This window comes from Anolis carolinensis, chromosome 1 (genome assembly GCF_035594765.1).
Source record: "Anolis carolinensis isolate JA03-04 chromosome 1, rAnoCar3.1.pri, whole genome shotgun sequence".
Classification (NCBI taxonomy): domain Eukaryota; kingdom Metazoa; phylum Chordata; class Lepidosauria; order Squamata; family Dactyloidae; genus Anolis; species Anolis carolinensis.
In genome coordinates, this window is record NC_085841.1 from 206,562,812 (window position 1) to 206,587,839 (window position 25,028).

Here is a 25,028-nt window from a genome sequence, read left to right on the forward strand (position 1 = left end):
TTAAACGCTTGCGCCAGGTCTTCTACTACAGTTTGATATGGGAGTTGTAGTTTTACAAGTTCTTTGGCATTCTCTACCAAAGAGTACTGGTGCCTTATCACCTCATTAAACTACAGCTCCCAAGATTCCATAGCAGTGAACGATAGCAGTTAATGTGGTTTCAAACTGCATTAATTCTATAGACTAGACACACCCTAAAAATGTGTGACTCGCCCAAAGATCATCCAGTGGGTTTTCGTGGCTGAGCAGGGATTCTCAGAGTCAAAGTCCAACACACTCAAACCGTCATACCATGCTGACTCGATCCACAGGCATTAATAGAGTGCATTTATATAGGAGGATGATTGCTGTTTGTGTGCTGTTAGTGTGGTTTACTAGTCTAATCTAGTTGTCAAATGGGTTTACTAAATTATCTTGTCAATTGCAGATGATAATTTTTTTGTCTTATCTAACATGACTGTGATTCTGTATAACCCAAGAGTAACTGGATAACAAATGACAAAGCTTTAAGATACAGTATCTTTCAAAAGAAATGGGGGAGGAGAGAGGATGAGAACCAACAATTTAACATTATAAAGCCATAAACATCAAGCTCAAAAGAGTGTTAAGAATGAAGGGGGAAGGCTTTTCCCTTTTTTATGTCCTAATTCCAGTGGGAATCCTGAGCTATGTCTTAATTCTTTGCAACATAACCTACAACCTGTTTCCAATTGTTTGGCATCCGTTGAACATATGCGGCACCCAACTGCTCAGCTTAATGTTGTATGAATGGATGTTAGACCTTATCTATCATTTATTTGTCTCATGTGTATGCCCATATATATTACAGACATTTTTATTTAATTATTCAGGAATTGGCACATGAGTTGCATTATCTCATTCCTCTGGGCCCCCTTACTGACAGAATAATGCAAAGGAACAGTAGCTAATACTTACACTCTTTGGTTGTTCATCAGGAAATAAAGCCTCATTAAATTGCCCATTTCACAGGGGAAGAAATTACCCTTAATCTGAAGTACTCCAAAAAGAAAGTACCTCTTGTTTCTTTTTCACCAGATGCTGTGGGCAAAGTGGTATGGCTGAGTCAGGATTTGCAAGTAAATCTCAATATTCTGTGGTGTCACTTTGATTGATATAGCATTGTCATCCTCTACAAGGTCAACATGTGTATATATTTATTCAGGAAAACCCTTTACATGGAAAAGAGAAGTTATTCTAAAGAGTTGCAAGCCTCTTTGCTCTGATTCAGGGCTCAATCTCTGTTCATGGCTGGCAAAATACCATGGCTCTCAAAAAGATGACATGGAAACAATAGCGATCCACATCTTTAAGGATGAAGAAAATGAAGACAGTCAAAAAGTGCAATATAAGTTTAGTGGGCTCTCGGTATCAGCAGGGTTTTGGTTCCAGGACCTACCAAAATCCATGGATGCTCAAGTCCTGTTATATAGAATGATGTAGTAAAATGGTGTCTGTTATATAGAATGGCAAAATTAAGGTTTGCTTTCTGAAGTCAAAAATTATTTTCAAGCCATGGAATTCATGGATGCAGAATCTTTGGATATAGAGGGCCTCTGGTGGTTCAGTGTGTTAAACCGTTGGGCTGCTGAACTCACTGACCGAAAGGTTGGCAGTTCCAATCCGGGGAGCGGAGTGAGCTCCCGCTGTTAGCCCCAGCTTCTGCCAACCTAGCAGTTTGACAATATGCAAATGTAAGTAGATCAACAGGTACCGCTCTGGCAGAAAGGTAATGGCCTTCCATGCAGTCATGCTGGCCACATGACCTTAGAAGTGTCTACGGACAATGCCGGCTCTCCGGCTTAGAAATGGAGATGAGCACCAACCCCCAGAGTTACTTACTGTACTAGGCATTATTCACTATGATGTTGCTCTGAACCATGGATCTGAATCATGTAGCTCTCCAAATTTTGTTGGACTGCAAGTCCAACTAGCCTCAACTAGTACAGCTAATGGTGAAGAAGGATGGCAATTCCAATCCCATTACTTCTCTGAATCTTTTAATAAATGGGGGCTCCTGGAAAGCAGTTATTTCTCCAGAGCCTGCCAGGTTCTTCTGAATTGCTTTCTTTAAAGCCCCCATTTCACATTGCTCATACAATAATGTGACCCATTGCAGACTATAAATCTGCAGTCTTGGAAGGAAAATCCACAGAATTCAATGAGACTCACTTCAGAATAAACATGCATGGAATTTCCCTTTTTACCTAAGATCTGGTCCTTGATGTCTTACCATTTTCTTGTGCTGCTTCTATTTGTTTCAATGGAGATGTTGAGGAAAGGTTTTCTCTGGATAGTAGCCATAGTGATAATTTTTGTAAAACCCATTAATGGTACGTCATCATCAGCTGTAGTAGATTATTTATCTTGTAATGCTACTGATACATAGTTTTAGGATTACCTAATTGTAAATTGTATTTTTTGTGATTGTGTTACAAAGGAAAACTTTTGTTTAATTTATCTGTATAACTTTATCATTGAATTATCGATTATTTCATTATGTTATGTGCTTTTGATAGTCTGTTGACATAGATGTACTGCCTCAAATGTTATTTACAGTCAGCCCTCTGTACCTGGATCCTATATTCAGATTCAACCATCTAGGGCTTAAAAAAAACCTTTTTAAATTTCAAAAAGCAAATCTTGATATTGCTATTTTAAATTAGGGATGCTATTTTCCTGCATCATTGTATATGACAGGACTTCAGCATCCACAGATTGTGCAGTCCAAACCTTGAACTAATCCCAATGGATACCAAGGGTCCACTGTGTATGCTTACATATTGCTTTAGTTGTAGCAAACACTATCTAGTGACAAACAAAATGAAAGATCAAACAAGAAATTCAATTAGTTAACAGGCAGGTCTATGGGATTCCTAGGTAAAAAGTGGCTAGGTCATCCCAAAGTATTGTGTTGAACCGTAAGGATGCACCATGTCAGAACATGTGAACCTACCTTTACCGCATCAAGCCTGTGGCCATGGAGCTCAATAAGAGCAGCAGTCTTGTTTTTTAAATACTGTTTATATTTAATCCTGTTTTAATGTTCTCATATTTCTATATTTTAAATTGTTATAATGATATTTTTATGTTAAGCCGCTTTGAGTCCCCTTCAGGGGAGATAAAGCAGGATGTAAATTATTATTATTATTATTTTATTATGTCACAGAAAACAACATAGATATACTGGATTTCATATCCATTATCATTATTATTATTATTATTATTATTATTATTATTATTATTATTATTATTATTTTCCTCTTCAACCAGAAGTCTTTTCCAGTCCTGAGATGTCAAGGATTGAATATGGGACTTTCCTCATGCAAACCATGTGCTCCACCATGAACAGCCCTTCCTTTTTATGATAAACTCTTTGTATCCTGAAGAGTCATTTAAGTGCTGGGGAATATATTTTACTTCACAAGCATCTTTTTAATGAAAAAAAACCCTTCTAAGCAACTGCTCAGATTCTTCATATAATTTGGCCACCACTTGATATCACCTGAGGCTGCCTCTTGATATAATTGGCCAGAATATATTGAAGTGGATCCAAATTATTTAGATTTGCCCCTGCCTTATGGTGCTTTTTGCTGTTTGTTCAGTTGTGATGCCCTTATGTAAATCCCTTTTATCAAAACAATCACTGCTTTTTCAAGAAGCTAACAACATAGTATTTTCTTGCTAGATATGTGCTGGCTGAACAGTCCGCCACAGAAAAAACACCATTAGATGAAAGCAAGTAGCAACCTAAGGAAAACCCTTTTGGATCAGGGCAGGAGATATCTAGTGTAAGATTCAGCTCTAAACAAAGATTGACTAGTTGCCTATGGGAAGCCCATAATCCGGGTATGAATTCATGGATACTGTCTCACTTTTGTTCTCCAGCAACTAGTAAATAAGAACTACTTATACCGTTGCTACTGATACCGGAAGTCATTAAAATAGTTTATAGCTGCACCTTCCATGAATATATGGCAATTTTCTGTTCACAGAATGTTAAGAAATTATTTTTTTAATTTCTACACTACCAAGGTGCTTGGAATGCAATTTTCCGGCAGGGGGTTGGACTGGATGGCCCATGAGGCCTCTTCCAACTCTATGATTCTATGAAATTATCCTGCATTCCACACAGATATCTCCACCAGGCAGTCTTCTGACTCTGGTTTCATTACAAATTCGGGAAGGAGCTGCCTCTTCTTCTCACTTAGCTGCAAACTGCAGTTGTTACTGATCCCAGATATCCTTTGCCGCTGTATGGTTATGGGGGCGCACTCTTCAGAAATGCCCAATGACTTGGAGATGGTTGTGAAAAGCGAGAGTGAATATCTCCTTCTGCTTCACCTCCTCTGTAAAGTGGTGAACACTGATGTCATGTGTTTCCAACAGGATCATATAGTCTAGTGCAATTTTAATAGTCTAACTCCTCTGACAAATAAAGAGGAAATATGAATTGCCTGGTAAGCAAGAACCCAGTAGGTGATAATGGCATGTGAATACAGCTGTCCCACTATGGGGTTCAGAGAAAGGAAGGGAGAAGATTGTTTGTAGAGATAGTGGGCATGAGGCCAAATAAAATGAGTCAATAGGTGCTGTACAGTGGCTCCCAAGTCACTGTTGTGGTAAAATTACTATAGGTTTTAATTTGAATGTTAAAAGAGATATCCATGGTGCTGAACCTTTTAACATTATCAGGGTTCAGCATCTTCAATAGCATGTTTAAAGTAAAACCCAAAGTGATTCACTATCCCACTGACATGGAAACCACTAGCTGCCCATGATCAATCTGTTGCAAAGCAAAAGGATACCCAAAGAACAATTGTATTAAACTGTATCACCCTATGCTTGGACTCTACTGCATTCAATGGGACTTATTTTCAGTAAGTATGTCAAAGATCGCAGGCTTAGCTGCTTTTAGGTAGATGTAGCATCTAGACCAGTGGTTCTCAACCTGGATTCTCTAGCTGTTTTTGGCCTACAACTCCCAGAAAACCCAATTTATCAGCTGTTAGGATTTCTAGGAGCTGATGGCCAAAAACATCTGGGGACTTCAGGTTAAGAACCACTGATCTAGAAGGTGTCCTAAAAACACCACTAGTCAGATCTTGTCCCTTGGCCCTGAAGCTTTATTCATGAGAATCTGCCTGATAATGGTGCACCTTTTTCATATTCTTTGAATCTAACTTAATCACAGACCTTCGGGCAGCAAAAATGCCCAAACTCAGACATGCACCATTGAGCTTTCAGGAGAAAATGTGAGTTAGTAGGATGCACCATGATTGATGCTGTTACATGAGGTTTAAAATTGCCCTGGAGAGACTTCCCTTCTTGTCATTATTAACCCAATAGGCAAAAGCATGGGAAGTAACTATGGTAGTTAAAATGTTGTCAGTCTGCTATAATTGTGTAGTTTGTGGACACATGCTGAAATTGCTTCACTATCTTTGGTATTACAAACTCTCCTTATTGGGATTTAAGAGACCTTAAACCTTTTATTTACATCCTTCTCCCTTTCCAATTGAAGATAACATTTTATTCACAGGCTCTTACCCACAAACATTTATGCCGGAATAAATCTTGTTAATCTTTATGGTTTTGCCAGTTGTATTTTGTTTATATCATCTTCATTCCTCTTGTAGCAGCACATTTACTGGGGGGGGGGGGGGCTCGCCAATCTCACTGGTTCCATGGGGGCTTGCCCTCAAGTTAGTGCTCATAGGATTGAAGCCTCAGCCCTTTCTCAGTTTGTGCTTCCAACACACACATACATTTCAGCTGCTGTGACACCTACAGCTTGGAGAAATATGGTGAGAGAGGAAGTTGGACCCCTCCCCTCTCTTGCCTGAACTCTTTTTGAACCCGTTTTCCTTCTAGGGCCTACCAGAGGATGCAAACAGCTATATATTTACAACTTGTCTCATTCCAGAATTTCACAGGGAAGCCTGCTCTGTGAACCTTTCCAGAATGAATTCTTTTTCCGCCAAGTCTGTGCTAAAGCAAGGCCTAGAGACAGTGTAATCTGAACTAGGTGCCCCTTTTTAATGGAAGTAATAATTGGAGGATATTTTTTTAAAATGACAAGGACTGGGCATCCAAGTCTCCAACTATTTAAACAGAATTTTTCTCTAAAGAAAACACCCAGGTAATTTCTTCCCCACTCAGTATAGTGGGATGTTGGACTAGAGCAGCATCTACACTGAAGAATTAATGCAGTTTGGCACCATTATTATGGCCCTGGCCTAATGACATGGAAGGATGGGAGTTGTTCTTTGGTGAGGCACCAGCACTCTTTGGCAGAGAAGGCTGAAAACCTTGCAGAACTAAACTCCCATGATTCAATAGCATTGAACAATGGCAGTTAAAGTGGTGTCAGACTGCATTAATTCTACAATGTAGATGCACCCGAGACACCCTGGAAAGTAGGGTTTGAATCCTGCTAAATCTTGGAAACCCAATGAGTGAACTTGGACAAGTCACACTGTCTGCCTTAATGGAAGGCTGCATTGTAGTTCAGCCAGAGACTGAAGATAAGGGGATTGTGTTATCAGAGGTTGTGAGGACTGACAGGTTTTCCAGTGAGGGAAATGAGGGGATCAGGATTCTGCTTGGGAGAATGGGTCTGTGCCCAGTGAAAATGAAACAGCTGCAGAGCAGGCAGGAAGATGCTATGGCATCAGATGATAGGGAGGACCTTTCCCCTAGTCATTCCTTAGCAACTTCAGACAAGGAGCTGGAAGGGAGAGATCTTTCTCCTGGGAATACACCTGAAATTAATAGAAGTTGGAGACTCAGTCTCCAGGAGGAAGCCAGATTACGGTGGTCAGAGAGAATTTGTGAGAAATAACAGAATGAAAAATCCAAACAGTGTGAAAATTCTTGAAACAATAGAGCAGATGTCAAAAACATTACTTCCTGGCTCTGTGGAGTCCTTAAACAAGGGGCTTTTTACTTGCAGGCCAGATCAAGAAATGCTATGTTATAATGTGGTTCTTGGGTCTTGTTCCACATTTATGTTTAAGATCTTTGGGAAAGTCTGATACTCATGTTCATGGATTCATGTTTTAAAATAAGTTCCTGTATTCCTGGTTGTGGATTTATGTTTGTTTTTTGATTCCTGGATTTTTGCTATACCTTGTCATCTTTGCAGCATACACTATTGCCTTTTGAATGCCTTTTTCCTATTGCTGTTTGGACATTGTTTTTATCTTATCTTTTGCCTTTGGGCCTTTTTATATTTGCTTTTCTGAATAAACTGTTTAGCTAGTATTATTTGACTCCTGTATGGTGTTGGGTGCAAAGGTGAATCCAGGCTGGAGTGCAACAGGCTGTAACACACTGATTCAATCTTGCAAGAAAATCCCTCTGTTAGAGTCGCCATCAGTTGGAATCAAACCAAATGCAGGTGGCTTCAAGAAAAAGTGGGTTACAGAGAAATCAAACACTAAATGGCTCAGGTCCAGGCAATTTATCAAATCGCATCTCCCTATATAGACCATCTTGGGCACTTCGGTCAGCGGAGGAGTCCCTGCTCTCAGTCCCATCCTCATCACAAGCATGGCTGGTGGGAACGAGAGAGGGCCTTCTCCATTATTGCTCCCCCCCCCCCTAGGAACTCCCTCCCTAAAGAAATAAAAATGGCCCCCACCCTCCTTTCCTTTAAGAAACAGTTAAATACACATCTATGCACCTTAGCATATGGAGAGGAGAAGGACTAACTTATCTGCTACCCCATAGCAGCTATGGTCTAAGTGAAACTAGAACAAGGACTGAACATTTTCAGCAACTTGGTCACTTACATTGGTCTGGTATACGCTCGTTCTGTGCAATAATGTTTTTACTAACTGTCATGTTTAAATTTATTGTTTTTCTGATGTGGAATTTTTATTATAATGTATATGTTATTGTCATTTTATACTTCTGATATTAATGAAGAAATTGTGGCACTGAATTTTTGCCGTTTATATGTATGCTAACCTCCCTGAGTCCCTCTGGGGAGAGAGGGTGGGTCTAAAAATAAAGTTTTATGATGATGATGATGATGATTATTATTATTATTTTCATCTATGCATTCAGAAATGTCTACATGCCCAAAGATTTTCCAATTTCACTATCCAAAGCCTTCTTTACAGGAGTGTGGGACTCTGCCCAAGATGTGAGGAATACCTTATGCTTCCCTGTAAACCTTAAAAGCTCATTGAAAGAGATATGAAAGAGCCCATCACTGAAAATCCACTTGGAAGATCTAAATCTTTGGAGTCCTTCTTGGTATGAAAACCACTAAGTACTGGTATAGAGACTGCATTAAGGCAATCACCACACTCTCATGGTCACAAAGAGAAGTATAAACACCAAAGAGAAAAGGATTTTCCAAGCAAAGTTTATTAATTTTCACTTATTCCTGTGTGTGACTCACAAAACAGAATGAGAGCTTTACCTCTGGTTTACACTTTTTCCTGAGACAATAGTCCCTATTTCTTTGTAATTATGGTTTTGTTTCCCTTAGTATTAAGGCAGGACATCTGTTCTCTTTATCTCTCTTCCTCTCCTCCCTTTCTGTCTGTCTGTCTGTCTGTCTGTCTGTCTGTCTCTCTCTCTCTCTCTCTCTCTTACACACACACACACATCAAAAAGACTTCTACAAATTTGTAAAATTGATTTCCTAATTAGACTAACTGGTAAAACCTTTAATCAAAAGATTTGTACTAAGACTCCAGTTGAAAGGCACAGGATAGGTCTGAACCCTACAAAGAGCCATCTTCTGAAACAACTTGCCCCCATTTCTTTGCTATTTTGTACATTCCTCTGGATTAAAGTTCTTCTTATCACACTATGGGGTGCCATGGAAAATTAAAACAGACCTTTGTGTGTTACTTTGCATGAAAAAAATACCCCACAGATTATCTGAAGAACCATATCAGTTTGAGGGTGTTTTATAAGACACCAACTCATTACGGAACCCAAAATGATGTTATTTGCTGGTCCAAACATATAATTAGATGGAGAGGAAGAAATGCACTTTTTAAAAAAACAGGCCCCTTCCTTTCAAAACCCATAACCTTAGGGCACCTTTGTCCTAAACCTTTATTTACACATTAACCCTATATTTGAACTGTACAACCCATCCACATCAGACATGAATTCTATTTGTAAGAGCCCCAGGTAGTTTAGTGGTTTGAGTGTAGGGCTAAGACATTGGGAACTACTGATTCCATTCCTGGCTTTGCCATGGAAACCCATTGTGATTTGTCTTGGACAAATGACACTCACACAGCCTCAAAGGGAGGCAAAAGCAAACACCCCTATGAACCAGTCTTGCAAGAAAACCCTGCCTTAGGGTTGCAGGAGGTAAGAAACACTTTGAAGGCACACACAAAGAAAAAACAAGAGCTCCACTCCAGCAAATCATAAACTAGGGAAGTTTTGCAGAAGTTTAATGTCAGGTTTCACTGGTTAGGTCTGGGATTTTTAGGCAAGCAGTCTAACACCTCTGCAAGAGAAGAGACTTCAAGGCTATTAGGGTCTAGCTAATGATTGTCTTTACGCACCTTGGGAAGGCCCTGGGAAGAAAGTTATGTGCAATTAACTCAAATCAAAGTCTAATATATTTTTTTTAAAAATCTTATAAAATAAATAAAAACCCTGTCTTTGTGTTGTCAAAGGCTTTCATGGTTGGAATCACATGGTTGCTGTGAGTTTTCTGGGCTGTAGGACCATGTCCCAGAAGCTTTTTCTCCTAACGTTTCGCCCACATCTATGACAGGCATCCTCAGAGGTATTGAGGTCTGTTGGAAACTAGGCAAGTGAGGTTAATATATATATCTGTGGAATGTCCAGGGCGGGAGGCAAGTGTGAATGATGCAATTGACCATCTTGATTAGCACTGGATGGCCTTTCAGCTTCAAAGCCTGGCTGCTTCCTGCCTGGGGGAACACAGAAATTTGAGAACACATTATTTGAGAACACAAAAATGCTGGACCACTCTTAACAACCACCATGTCAGACTACACAAAGAAGCCATTGAACTCCACAAGCATGTGGACCATTTCAACAGAAAGAAGGAACCCATGAAAATGAACAAAATCTAACTACCAGTATTATAAAAACTCTAAAATCAGGACAACACTCAGAAAACAGGGGAACTTCAGACAAAAACCATCAGGCCCAGTTAATTACCTCCCAACAAAGGATTCCCCCAGACAGGAAAAAGCCAGGTTTGAAGCCATTCAGTGCTAATCAAGATGGCCAATTGCAACATTCACACCTGCCTCCAACAGGCAAGAGTTGTTTTTCCCACCCAGAACATTATTCCACAGATTTATCAACCCCACTTGCCTAATTTCCAACAGACCTCACCAGGGCCGTAGCCAGAAAAAAAAATCGGGTTTTTAAAAAAAAAATCGGGGGGGGGGGTTGAATCCCTAGCACCCCCCACCCCCGCTACAAACCTGTCAATATCTGCTTGAGACTCTTAATGTTTTGCTTCTCATAGATTTAGCATGGGGATTTGGTTAACCAGTTAAAATTCATGAGTAAACCAGGTTTTTTTTATAACCTGAAAAATTTCGGGGGGCTGGGGTTGAACCCCTACCCCCCCCCCCTCGCTGCAGGCCTGGACCTCACAACCTCTGAGGATGCCTGCCATTGATGTAGGCAAAACATCAGGCGAGAATCTTTCTGGAACATGGCCATACAGCCCAGAAAACTCACAGCAATTCCTGTCTTTGGTTTTTTCTTTTTAGGACCCCCTTTCCCAAAAAAAATGTAAGTGAAGTTGGGGAGAGAAAGAAAGAAGGCAAGGCGGACAGGCCGTCAAAACTGTCGAAGGCATCAAGGGCTGAGATCCTATGAATAGTTCTTTTAAAAAAAATCAGCCCCAAGAGGCTTCCTTTGGAGTCAACAAGTAGAGCGTAATACACTCAATTGGGCCAGCAGCAACGTTTAGCAGCACGTCGAGGCTGAGAGCAGCCTTCCCTGAAAACGCATTGAAATAAAATGTAAACAAGTCATAATCACTCGCCATCGGTTCTCTGTAAAAGCAGCAAATCGTCATCCTACAGACAGAGGAAGCCGGACTTTTTCGCGGGTGGCGTAATAAAAGTTAGTGCAATGGTCGCTTTGGGGTTCCCTCCTCTCTCCAACTCAAAACAGTGCAGGACATCAAGCGCAGTTTAGAGGGGGTTTTCTCCACTGGGTTTTGCTTTCCGTGTAGATGAGAGGGACTCTTCGACTCCACCACATCTCTGCAAAGTCTCCTCAAGCCTGGGCGGGAGAAGAGGGGACTGGAGCCCCCATTCCTGGCCTCGTGGGGGGGCTTGAATCTGCGGGGGAAACCGGGGGAGGGATCAGCACCCCCTCTCTCTCCCTTTTCTTCTGCTTCATCCTCCGGTTCTGGAACCAGATTTTCACCTGCGTGTCATTGAGGCCCAGGGCTTTGGCGATCTCCACGCGGCGCGCCCGGGTGAGGTATTTGTTGAAGTGGAATTCCTTCTCTAACTCGGTGAGCTGCTTGGTGCTGAAGTTGGTCCTGGCCGGGTTGGGGGGGCTGGGAGAGGGCCCATAAGCCGGGAACTTGCCTGGAAAGAACGGGAAAGCAAAGAGAGAGGAAGACAAGGCCCTTCCGCATCCAGAGGATGGGTTTGTTGTGAAGAGAACAACGCGTATTGGCATCCTTTTTAACCCTTCACCCGTTTAGACAGAACATCCCCTGCGCACTGTTTACTATTTCAAGAGACGGAAAGTCCGCCGTTTTATTACACTGGTTGCAAACTTTACGGACGGGGAGGGCAAGGTGACGGTAAAGTGCAGGGGGACACTATCCTGAACGCCTTCCCTTGCTTTTGGGGTGCATCACCGTAAAATCTATGCAGTTTGACCCCACTTGAACTGCTATGACTCAATGCTATGGGATCCTAACCGTTGCGATTACTTCTTGGCAAGGAAGGAGAAGGACTTTAGAATCATAGAATTGGAAGAGACCTCCTGGACCATCCAGTCCAACCCCCGGCCAAGAATCAGGAAAATCGTATTTAAAGCACCCCCGACAGATGGCCATCCAGCCTCTCCTTAAAAGCCTCCAAAGAAGGAGCCTCCATCACACTCCGGGGCAGAGATTTCCACTAATGAATAGCTCGCACAGTGAGGAAATCTTCCTGATGTTCAGGTGGAATCTCGTATCTTTTCTGTAGTTTGAAGCCATTGTTCCATGCCCTAGTCTCCAGGGCAGCAGAAAACAAGCTTTCTCCTTCCTTCCTATGACTTCCCCTCACATATTTATACACAGCCCTCATCATGTCTGCTCTCAGCCTTCTCTTCCCTTGTAAAACTACAACACCCCAGACCCCATAACCTTAAGGCATGACAGTTTAAGTGGTGCCAAACTGCGTTATCCTACAGTTGATGCACCTTTGATGCCTTTTACTTTCTGCTGAAGGTCTCAGCCTGAAAAGCAGCTATTAGCCTAGAAACCTTCAGAGGAGCCAGAAAAGGCATGCAACCCATTACCCCACTTCTTTGCAGGGTTTGAAACCAGTTCCCCTCCCCTCTCTTCACTTGTCAGAGCGAGCCTCGTTGCCCGGAGGAGTGGGGAAAAGTCCCCAGGGGGGACTGTAAAGAGGAAGAGACTGAGGCCCCAACTGCACTAACTACTGAATGCAGTTTCAACCTGTTATTGAAGAAACTGATTTCACTTTGCAGGAAATCACTCCTGGAAGCAGTGGGCTGCTGTGAGTTTTCCAGGCTGTCTGGCCATGTTCCAGAAACATTCTCTCCTGACGTTTCACCCACATCTATGGCAGGCATCCTTAGAGGTTGGAAACTAGGCAAGGGGGGTTTATATATCCGTGGAAAGTTCAGGTTGGGAGAAAGAACTCTTGTCTGCTTGAGGTACCTGTGAATGTTGCAATTGGCCACCTTGATTAGCATTTAATGGTCTTGCATCTTCAAAGCCTGGCTAGTTGCTGCCTGGGGAAATCCTAGCAGCTTTGCACAAGTCTACATAGGGACAACTATGACAACATTGTCCAAACACGAATCAAGGAAAAACGAAAGGCACTGCAGACTAACTCAAGCAGAGAAGTCAGCCATAGCTGAACACTTGATGAATCAACCTGGACACAGCATATTATTTGAAAACACAGAAATGCTGGACCACTCTAACAATCACTATGTCAGACTACACAGAGAAGCCATTGAAATCCACAAGCATGTGGACAATTTAACAGAAAGGAGGAAACCAGGAAAATGAACCAGTATTACCAGTATTTTTTTTAAAAAAACTAAAATCATGAGAGTAAATAAATAACAACACTCAGAAAACTGGGGAATTCCAGACAAGAAACAATCAGGGCCATACAACACCTCCCAACAAGGGTAGGAAGCAGCCAACTTTGAAGCTGCAAGGCTTTTTAATGCTAATCAAAGTGGAAAATTGCAGACAAGAGTTCTTTCTCCCACCTGGACATTCCACAGACATATAAACCCCCACCTGCCATAGATGTGGGCGAAACGTCAGGAGCGAATACTTCTGGAACATGGCCATACAGCCCGGAAAACTCCCGGAAGCAATTTGAGGCTGGGATGGAGATGACACAAACCACAGAACACTGATGCGCATCGAGGGCTTCCTTTCGCGCACTTTTGTGGGAGTTTGTCGTCTGGTCGCAGAGTTCGCACTGCAATAATTGTTGAGTGAAGACGGAGTTGGAGAAGGGGCGGGAAGGGAGCTCGCGCGGCGCCTCCTGGCTTACTTTTGGCTCCGGCGTTGGAGCCGGGGTTCCTCTTGACTTTCATCCACTCGAAGGTGCTTGAGCAGCGGCAGAAGTCGGGGGGCGGCAGCGGGGGCGCCTCCTCGGCGCCGGGCTGGAAGGTCTGGGCCAGCCCTCCCCCGCCATAGTCCACGGAGAAGAGGGAGGCGGGGTAGTGGGCGCCGGGGGGCTGCTGGGGCCGGAGGAGGAGGCTGCCCTCGGCCGAGGAGAAGGCGCAAGCTGGCAGCGGAGGGCGACGCGGATGGGCCAAGGCGGGCAGGCTGCCCACGGCGTCCTCCACGACCTGCCCTCCCGCCAAGCCCAAGGCTTCTCCGCCCCGCGCCAGGTACTCCAGCAGAGAGTTCATGGCAGGACGAAGGAGATCCTCTATCTGGAGCTGGTGCCGCTCGTCCGTCCGCCCGCCCGCGCGCTCAGCCCTCGGCAAGCCAGGCAGCCGCGAGGTAAATAGTGCCCCGCTATAAGGGCCGAGGGGGAGGGAGCACGTGCTCGCAAGCTGGCCAATGGGGGGACTCCGGGCCCAGGACGCGCGCGCCACCTGGGAGGGAGTGCCAGGCCCGGGCAGGAGACCCCCGCCCCAGAGCCAAGTTGGCCAAAGGAGGAGGAGAGTGGAAGAAAAGGAAGAAAGAGACGAGGAAGAAGAAGAGGAGATGGAAAAGGAGGAAAGAAGTTGGAGAAGAGAAGGATTGTTGGAAATAGCAGCCTCCCAAGCCTTTCACGATTAATGTATATATTTGCTAACCTGTATTCTCTATATATGTTGATTTGCCAGTTTGACTGTACCTCTTGAGTGTGGGAGGAGTTATAGACATGTTATTATACTGTTTTTAATACTGTATCCTGCTTGTTGATTTTAATGATTGTTTTTATTGATGTTGATGTTTTTTACTGGGATAATTGTTTTATTGCTTTGTTACTGTTATTTGTTTGTTTTATCGGGCCAGGCCCCATGTAAGCCGCCCGAGTCCCTTGGGGAGATGGGGCGGGTATAAAAATAAAGTTGTTATTATTATTATTATTATTATTATTATTATTATTATTATTATTATTATTATTATTATTATTATACTGAGCATGTACAGACTCAGGACTCCATTTTGTAGTCAGTGTCTGCTTCACACCTTGGTGGAGGTGGATGCCTGTTGCCAGGCCTGTAGGGGGGGGTTAGGGGCTCAACCCCCCCCCCCCCGAAATTTTTCAGGTTAAAAAAAAACCTGGTTTACTAGTGAATTTTAACTGGTTAACCAAATCCCCATGCTAAGTCTATCTTTTTTTCCCCTCTGTCAGAAGCAACCTGAGTTGCTCCCACAAGGATGGTAAAACATCAAAACATCCGGGCGTCCCCTGGGTAAAGTCCTTGCAGACGGTCAATTATCTCACTCCAGAAGCAACTCAAAGACGTTACCCAGGGGACGCCCGGATGTTTTGATGTTTTACCATCCTTGTGGGAGGCTTCTCTCATGTCCCCGCATGGAGCTGGAGCTGATAGAGGGAGCTCATCCACGCTCTCTCCAGTTGGGATTCGAACCTGGTAGCCTTCAGGTCAGCAACCCAACTTCCAAGTCACAATGCTTTTATTCCCTAGGCCATCGGAGGCTCCTTGCTAAGTCTATGAGACGCAAAACATTAAGAGTCCCTCCAGGCACTATCTCAAGCAGATATTGACTGGTCTGTAGCCAGGGGAGGGGGTGCTAGGGGTTCAACCCCCCCCCGAAATTTTCAAAACCCCTCCCGAAATTTTTTTCTAGCTACGGCCCTGCCTGTTGCTATTTGGTAGAGAAGTATGGCTTATGGACTACAATGAGTAGTCGATATCTAAAGACTACGGGCCCGGGCTCGTGCCAGATGCAGCTCTCTAAGGTCATTTACCTGGCCTCACCCTCAGTTTTAGACTTAGGCTCGCCCAAAGTCTGAAATGACTTGAAGGCACACAACAACCACAATCCTAATTAACTTAAATATCTCATTGGCCAGAAGCAGGCCCACACTTCCCACTGAAATCCTGATATGTTGGTTAAAATTGTTTTGATTTTAAAATATTGTATTGTTCTTTCATTGTTGTTGTTGGGTTTTTTCACTACAAATAAGACATGTGCAGTGTACATAGGAATTTGTTCTTTTTTTCAAATGATTTTATTTATTTATTTTGTGTCAAAAGCATTGTACAACAAATACATTTTCAAATGATAATTTGGCCCCTCAACAGTCTGAAGGATTGTGGATGGGCCCTCTGCTTAAAAGGTTTTAGAACCCCTGCTATGGACTATTGATTGTACTCAACACAGAGAGAACTACATCCTATCTATAACTGAATTTTAATAAAAATGTGCCTGTATGGTGAATTAATACAAGATGTTTGTGACTAAACAAGATATGTTATTTTTCAAAGAAGAGTTTTTAAAATCTCTGAGTGTACATTTTAAACTAAGAGGTTTCAAGGGAGTATATATCCTTTGGGCAACTACAACTGCAAAGAAACAACTATCCTCTGCTAACCAAATATAGATTTTTGTAGTGGCATGTCTTTATCCTTGGCAGATCGAAGACATGGTTCTTCAGTTTAACCGCTGAGTTACCTGTGTGCCATTACACGAATGCTTATGAATATCACTTGTTGAAAGAGTTGACTTTTAACAAGGTCATGCTTTTCTTGACTAGTGGTCTTCAAAAGGTGGTATCGCGTATTCAGAGAGATTCACATTTGCCAAACGGATGTGACATCATTTTCCTTTTCAATAAGGTTATGATTGCTAATTCTTCACAAAGGGATATGTGCCCAGTGACTGGGTGCAGTTATTTCCAATAAGGATAACTGGAGGCAAAGGAAGAGGAAGAAAAAGAGGATGGCGGAGCGGTGGGAAAGTGGAAGAAAAGAAAGGGAAAGAAGAAGAGGAAGAAGAAGTAAGAAGGAGGAGAGGAAGAGGAGGACAACTAAAGGAAGAGGAGGAAAAGAGGGAGGCGGAGAAGCTGATGTCTCTTCCAATGCTATGATTCAACGAATTCAGACTTCTCAGTTGCAGAAGAGAGAGGTTGAGAGGGAGTGGTCAGCCAGGGACTCCGAAAGGCAAACCTCGCTCGTCTCCGATTAGCTGGAGCTTTTGACGTTTCGAACATTTCCAGTGGAAGGAGAGACTCCGATCCACAATGCGCTCCGATCTTCCTTATCTTCGAAACTTGGAGGAGCTTTCCTCTCCCTCCTTCTTCGGTCGGTACGTGATGTCGCCCAGATTGATTCATGTCTGGATTTCCCCTGTTTTCTGAGTGTTGTTCTTTATTTACTGTCCTGATCTTAGAGTTTTTCTTAAATACTGGTAGCCAGATTTTGTTCATTTTAATGGTTTCCTCCTATTCTGTTGAAATTGTCCACATTCTTGTGGATTTCAGTGGTTGCTCTGTGTAGTCTGACATGGTTGTTGTTAGAGTGGTCCAGCATTTCTGGGGAAATCCAACAAAGGATTTCCCCAGGCAGGAAGCAGCCAGACCTTGAAACTAAAAGGCCATTCAATGCTAATCAAGGAGGCCAACTGAAACATTCACGCCGGCCTCATACAAACAAGAGTTCTTTCTCCCACCCTGGACATTATTCCCCAGATATATAAACCCTACCTGCCCAGTTTCCACCAGACCCCACAACTTCTGAGGATGCCTGCCATAGATGTGGGCAAAACGTCAGGAGAGAATGCTTCTGGAACATGGCCATACAACCCGAAAAACTCCCAGCAACCCATTGAAATCCTGTTTCTTGCGAAATTAACTTTATTAGGACTATATATAGAACGTCAAAAGTCGGGAGAAGATCGATGAAGTTCGAGTTCACTAGCGTTTCATTGGGTTTCTTGAGTCAAATCCGTGCTTTCCAGCGTGGCCAGCCCAGGGAGAAAGGTAGCGAAAGACTCTACACTGTACATTTTACGCAGTTTGCCACCACTTTAGCTACCAATGCTATGGTTTTGGGGAGTCGTCGTTTTGCAAAGAACGCTTCTCGGCAGGAACGTTTGGGCTCAACTACACCATAATTCCCAAGGTTCCGCAGCACTGTGCCAAGGCAGTTAAAGTGGTGCCAGAATACATTAATTCTACACTGCAGATTCGCCTTCAACCTTCGAAATCCATCGCGGTTTGAGGGACCTCTTCCCTCTGGGCTCTAGATAAATCCCTCTGCGCCCCTTCCCTGACTCAAATTCTAGATTTGGTGCTCCCATAGGCCCCTTCTACACTGCCATATAAAATCCAGATTATCAAAGCAGATAATCCACATTATCTGCTTTGTTGTCTACACTGCCATATAATCCAGTTCAAAGTAGATAATCTGGATTTTGTATGGCAGTGTAGAAGGGGCCTACAGCCCATCAGAAATTCTTCAATTACAACATTCACATTGGCCTCCAACAGACAAGAGTTCTTTCTCCCACCAGATATATAAACCCACTTGCCTCGTTTCCAACAGGCCTCACAACCTCTGAGGATGCCTGCCATAGGTAGATGCAGGTGAAAGTTCAAGAGAAAATGCTTCTGGAACATGGGAAAACTCACAGCTACCCAGTTCCTTTCGGCTGGACTTTCCAATCCCATCCTAAGCCATGGCTGATTGCTATTTATACATTAATTAGATTGGATCCAGATATTAACCAAAAATCTAGCCATTTCCCCCATACACCCACTGAAACTCTGCTTCCAAGGAAACTCCAAAGAGGATGAATGACAGCAGCCTTTCACTTCTGTCTCTCAGCCCCTCCAGCTCTCCTGCCTGAGCTTTCTGAGGATTGCAGAGGCCTAAAAAGCATCCGGAAGCCAGTGCAGATTGGGATGGCTTGCACAATGCCTGCCACTATACCAAGGAGCTATTAATGGTCTGCAACCAGCCAGCACATAAGTGCTCTGTGGGTCCTCCTTGCAAGTGAGTACTAGGCCTCCTGACGATAATGGGCTTCCTTGTTTCCCTTGGCTATAATAATAATAACAGCCTTGTTGCTTAATGACTACTTTCACTTGAAACAGCAGTAAAGAAAGGAAGCTGGCTCAAGAGTGGTACATTTCTTTGCCAAGTTCTCAAATGAAGGCAGCGGGAGAAAATATACTTCTTTTTCTCACACACCCCACTCTTCCTGACTGTCAGCTCACCACAGCCGCTCCTGAATGAACACACGAGACTCTCTGTGTTATCACCAGAAACTTTTACTGTAGGAAACATGAACATCAAAAAAGCCAAGAATGGGATGCTCCGGCCAACCATCCTTTATATACCCTCCCCCTCATTTGAAAAGTCTCTTCCCGCTCAGTAAAACCCCGCGCAAATTCCCCGCCAAGTCCAGCAGCCGTTTCTTCTCCGAGTCCTGAGCCGCAGGTGTCTTATCAATGTCAGTGACCCTGAAACTCAGAGCCACATCCAGGCTCTAGTAGCAGGGTTCTGACATGGCGTCCTCCTCCCCTTCGTCCTGGAAGGAAAAGATTAAACACAACTATTGTTCTCCGCTGTCCAGAGTTCCTTTATACTTTTTTAACAGGCTGCAATGGAATACCGGGTGTACCTTTCCTAGGTCCTTGGGTAGCCTCAGCTCATAGGTCACTTCGTTTATTCTTTTTGCTACCCTGAACGGCCCTATATAGCGTGGAGCCAATTTTTTAGATGGGAACCCCAATTTCAGGTTTTTTGTGCTCAGCCAAACCAGATCCCCTTCGCCCAATTTGTCCCCCTCTCGGCGCCTACGATCGGCAAAGAGCTTGTACTTCTTTTGTGTTTCCCGCAATGCCTCCACCACGGTCTGCCACCCTTGCTTAATTATGGCCGGCCATTCCTTGTCGGTCTGGCCCTCTCCTTCCTTCCACTCGGGTAGCCTGGGGAAAGGTGCCACCTCCTGTCCGTATACTATTTCGAATGGGGCACGACCTGTGGCCGAATGTACGGCCCCGTTAAAAGCCATCTCAGCAAACGGTAGAAGGTCCGCCCAATCATCCTGTCTATAATTGGTGTACATCCTCAAGAATTGGCACAGTGTTTGTTGGGTGCGTTCGACTCCCCCGTTGGTTGCGGGATGAAAAGCCGAGCTCAGGTTCCTTTCTGCTCCTAACAGCTGTAAGAATTTTCCCCAAAATTTTGCAGTAAATTGGACTCCCCGGTCGCTAATTATCTTGTCGGGACACCCATGTAGGCGATATACATGCTTCACATACAAATCAGCAAGTTTTTCAGCTGAGGGGAGTTTCGGCAGGGCCACAAAGTGTGCCTGTTTTGAGAATAGGTCCAATATTGTCCAAATGTATCTGTGGCCTCTGCTGGGGGGTAGTTCGCCTACAAAATCCATGGCCACGCATTCCCATGGCCTCATGGGCTCCACCACCTTCTGCAATAGCCCCTGGGGCTTCCCCGGTGGTGTTTTTCCCTCTGCACATAATTCACACTGCGTGACGTACCCCCTGGCGTCTTTCCTCATTCCGGGCCACCAGCATTGTTTGGCCAACAGTTTAATAGTCCTGGTGGGGCCTAGATGACCCGCACCCTTGTTATCGTGGCACTTCCTTAACATTTCTCGTCTTAAACATTCAGGAATATACAATTTCTTATTTACAAACACCAAATCCCCACACAATTCTCCCTTTTCCTTGTTAGTTTGTAACCATTTGTCCATTCCATACGCTCGCTTCAACTCTTCCTCCCATATTTCTCCTCCCCCCGTGGAAATGGCAGTACGTTTGTTTTCTTTGGCCGCTTGTGCTCGAGTTAGTACTGCCAGGCCCCACTGCTTATCTAGGAACAGGCTCCCTTCAGATTCCTGAATTCCTCCCCCGTGCTGAGGCATCCGAGAGAGAGCGTCAGCGAGTATGTTATGTTTCCCCTGGAAGAATCTTAGTCTGAAATCAAAACGGCTGAAATATTGGGCCCATCTAATTTGCTTCGCTGATAGTTTACGAGGGGATCTTAGATACTGTAAATTTCTATGATCAGTCCACACCTCAAACGGTGTTCCACTTCCTTCCAGAAAGTGTCTCCAGCACTCTAGTGCTTTTAGAATCGCTAAGGCTTCTCTCTCCCAAATCGGCCAGTTTTTTTCTGTATCGCTAAACTTTTTTGACAGATAGCCACATGGCTTCAGGTTCCCCCCCTCGTCTTTCTGCAGCAGAACTGCCCCATATGCCCGGTCTGACGCATCGCAATGTAGTACAAAGGCCTTAGACATATCAGGGTGCTGTAGGACAGGTTCCTCAGTAAAACGCTTTTTAAGGGCTTCGAAAGCTTCCTGGCATTCTATTGTCCATGTCAGTTTGGCCCCTGGGGCCTTCACTTTGGCTGTTTCTCCCCTGCCTTTAGTTTTTAACAAATCCGTTAATGGCAAAGTGAGGCGCGCAAAGTCCTTGATAAATGTTCTATAGAAGTTTGCGAACCCTAGGAAGGATTGCAGCTGCTTCCGTGTTTTGGGGGCTTCCCACCCCCTCACGTCTTCCACCTTCGCAGGGTCCATCGCCACTCCCTGGGAGGAAATCCTATACCCCAGAAAGTCTATCTGGTCTTTATTGAACTCGCACTTGGCAAGCTTCGCATACAGTTTCGCTTCCCTCAACTTTTGTAGGACTTCCCTGACTAGTTCTACGTGTTGTTCCTTAGTTCGAGACATTATCAATATGTCATCTAAAAAAATAAAGACTCCCTTGTACAACAATGGATGCAATACTTCGTTGATTAATTGCATGAACGCGGCCCCTCCCCCGCACAAACCGAAGGGGAGCACACGATAATTGAATAATCCGAATGCGCAGGAGAAGGCCGTCTTCCACCTGTCCTCTGGTTTGATCTGCAATTTATGGTAGGCCTCAATTAAGTCCAATTTAGTGAATATCTGTCCTTCCGATAACTGGGCGATCAAATCCTTCACTAAGGGTAGGGGGTATTTATTTACAGTACTGATTGCATTTAGGCCCCTGTAGTCAATGCAGAGCCTCAGCGTTTGGTCCTTTTTCCGCCTGAACAACACAGGCGCCCCTAGAGGGGAATTTGAAGGCTCTATGAAACCCCTCGCTAGGTTTTTATCAATGTATTTTCTCAGTTCCTCCTTTTCCCTAGCTGACATCGGGTATATTTTTGCCTTGGGAAGCTCTGCTCCTGGGACTAGCTCTATTTTCACTTCAACTCTCCGCTTCGGTGGGAAATTGTCTGCTTCCTTCTCATCAAACACGTCCACAAAATCCCGATACTCTGGGGGTAATTTATCTGCCAGTTCTGCTATTCTGATAGAGTCTTCCTCCCCCCTTTTCCCTGGCTCCCTCTCAACTTCCTGGCTCCCTTCTTCCAAATTCATCCTGAAGATCATGCTCTTATCCTCCCAGTTGATTTGCGGGTTGGCCTGCCCCAGCCACGGCATGCCTAGTATAACATTATAGCTGGCTATTTGTGATATCACAAATGACACCTTTCCTTCCCAACTCCCTATCTTACACTTTACATCTTCGGCACTGTACTTAGCTAACGATCCCGATGCTGTGGATCCGTCCAACTGCGAAAAAGCTATTGGGGATTCTAGGTTCGTTCTTTCGCATCCCAATCCCTCGGCTAATTCAGGGGATATGATGTTCCTGGAACATCCACAATCCACAAATGCTTTGCAGGTTGCTTGTTTGCTGCCATTTTCAAGCTGAATGGGGACCACTATCATAGCTTTGTCCTGACTTACCAACCCCCCCGAGTGGTGCCTCATCGGTGGTTCTTCCTCGGCGCGTTTTCCTGCCACGGCTCTGGGTTTGGGCTGGCCTCCGCCTTCCCCTTTTCTCTGCCAGCACTCGGCAGCCCTGTGGCCCAACCGGCCGCACACGAAGCAGCCACTCCTGCTGGCGCTCACGTTCCCTGTCGGCTCCGTTCTCCTCCCGGCTGGGGTTGATCCCTCCTTCCGGCTCCCCTCTTTCATCTGCGGCCGCTGCTGTAGCCCTCCTCGGTGCCTCCTCGCCTGGGCCAGCGATGTCTCGACGCGCCCCGCCAGCTGAATCCATCCGCGCAGTGTGTCAGGCTCATCACGATGCACCGCCCAGGAGAGGATCTCCCGCCTGAGACCCTCTTTGAAGAGTTCTATCTTTGTTACTGCAGACCATTCCGGCACCTTTTCGGCGAGGCATTGGAACTCCTCCGCATACTCAGATACCGACCTCTGCCCCTGGGAGACGGTCTTCAACTTCTCCCTCGCCCGGATCTGCTCCAGTGGATCTCGGAAACGGGTCTCCAGGGCCCCCATAAAGCGTCGGAGTGACCCCAGACATGGGTCGCGCCGCGCGTGCAGCTGAACGTACCAGCTGGCCGCTCCCCTCTTCAACACTGCACCAATGGCCCGTATCCGGCTGGATTCCGTTCTAAAAGTGTGAGCATTGTCCTCCATATAGCCCCTCACCGTGGTCAGGAAAAAATCCAGTTCAGAGGACTCTCCCCCAAACTCGATCCTTAGTTCCTCTCGTCTCGGTAGGGGTCCCTGTGGTGGCAATCCCCAATTCTCCGCCCGTCGCAAGCCCCCTTGCGGACCAGTGGGCCCCGCTGCTGCTTCTCTTGGCCCTGTGCCACGCCCGGCATTCGCCAGGGGCACCAGGGTCTCAGCTGGGAGCGTAGCTGGGATTCTCTGAGGTTTTTCCCCTTCGTCGTCACTCTCCTCCACCCGCGTCAGGCTTGTTTGGGTCTTGGGCCGGGCGCCGGGCTCCTTTCGCATTTCCCTTCCCTTCGGTGCTGGGAGGTCTGCAAAGCCCTGGCTGCTTCCCACGCTCACGTCCCACATTGAGCCAGCCCGAAGTTCCCTTCCTCTCTCTGGCTCCGCCAAAAACGCCAGGCGCTCCATCGCCCTCGACATCACTGCCAGGGTGGTCTCCATCGCCGACATCCTCTCCTCCAGAAACACCATCCTTTGTGGGCCTGGGGAAGGTGAACCTTCCTCTCCTCCGGTGCTGTCTCCCCGCACCACTCCACGCCTCTGGGTTACCCCATTTGGCTGGGCATAAGCGGTGGATGACGCCAGGGCCGCCAGCTGGTGGAACTCAGCGTCCGGCTCGGGAGTGGCCCTTTCCGACCTTCCTCCTCCTGCGCCCAAGAGCTCTTCATCCTCCACTTGCATGTTACACCTCACCGCTACAGCGGGATGGTGTCCGTATTCTTGGCTTAGTGTCAGCTCACCACAGCCGCTCCTGAATGAACACACGAGACTCTCTGTGTTATCACCAGAAACTTTTACTGTAGGAAACATGAACATCAAAAAAGCCAAGAATGGGAGGCTCCGGCCAACCATCCTTTATATACCCTCCCCCTCATTTGAAAAGTCTCTTCCCGCTCAGTAAAACCCCGCGCAAATTCCCCGCCAAGTCCAGCAGCCGTTTCTTCTCCGAGTCCTGAGCCGCAGGTGTCTTATCAATGTCAGTGACCCTGAAACTCAGAGCCACATCCAGGCTCTAGTAGCAGGGTTCTGACACCTGACTATCCATTCTGTATATATAAACAGCAACTAGAAAGCAGATTCTCAAGCAGATACCTTAAACAGTGTTACCCAGAAATGAGCATTCATGGGGTGGTTACATTACTTCCTTTGATGCTAATATCATATTTATTTTGATGCAGCCTGTAATTGTGTTTACTTTTGCTACCACCATATCACACTTCTTTGAGGATTCTTTCAGTCCATGTGCCATTACAATGATTTACCCAGATGCAGGCAGTGTTTAGAATCATCTGCTACTAATTTTTAAAAAGAGGAGCTGGCTGATTCAAAGCTGTATGCAGTGCTTTAGGTAAAAAGTTCATTACCCTGACTGAACGGTTTCATTTGGGTTGGTTTGAATATTGAGAATATTACAAAAGTGGGAAATATTAGGCCCACCATGTGTTTTAGATTTCTGTTTCCGTAATACCTTTCTAGCAACCATGCTGGATAGGATAGGACTAAGAAAAGTGGAGTCCAAAACAAGGGTTTCCTCAATCTTGGAATAATGTATTCCAAGTATACATAGAGAAATAGAGAGAGAAGTTTTGTAGATCAAGAGAATGTTGTGGATATACTGTAATGTATCTTTATTTCAGTAAGGGTTTGAAAGGGCCCCTCATGGTATTATTTTGGACAGATTGGAAACATATAGGTTAGATCATGCTTCTTAAACTTTTCCCTTTCCTGACTCTTTCCACATGAGGAACGTTTACGCCCAGCTATATAGGTATATAAAAGGCATAAAAGCAAAAAATTACTGATATAAATCAGCATCTGCAAATCTTGCTAAAAAGTAATGATAATAATAATAATA

At 44.9% G+C, this 25,028-nt stretch overlaps 1 protein-coding gene across 1 annotated transcript; it reads right to left on the minus strand.

Moving 5' to 3' along the window:
- Window positions 1–10,487: 10,487 nt before the first annotated feature.
- hoxd1 (homeobox D1) lies at window positions 10,488–14,377 on the minus strand. Its single transcript, XM_008118947.3, has 2 exons — window positions 13,764–14,377; window positions 10,488–11,591 (listed from the first exon to the last, which is right to left on the minus strand). The coding sequence occupies exons 1-2, from the start codon at window positions 14,125–14,127 to the stop codon at window positions 11,272–11,274; spliced, it is 684 nt and encodes a 227-aa protein (XP_008117154.1). The 5' UTR covers window positions 14,128–14,377; the 3' UTR covers window positions 10,488–11,271.
- Window positions 14,378–25,028: the final 10,651 nt, after the last annotated feature.

Excerpts from the sequence above, each read along its gene's own strand:
- hoxd1 (XM_008118947.3), bottom strand. The coding sequence starts at position 14,127 with ATGAACTCTCTGCTGGAGTACCTGGCGCGGGGCGGAGAAGCCTTGGGC. Across the intron at positions 11,592-13,763 it reads CTCCAACGCCGGAGCCAAAA|GCAAGTTCCCGGCTTATGGG; the intron begins GTAAGCCAGGAG and ends CGTTCTTTCCAG.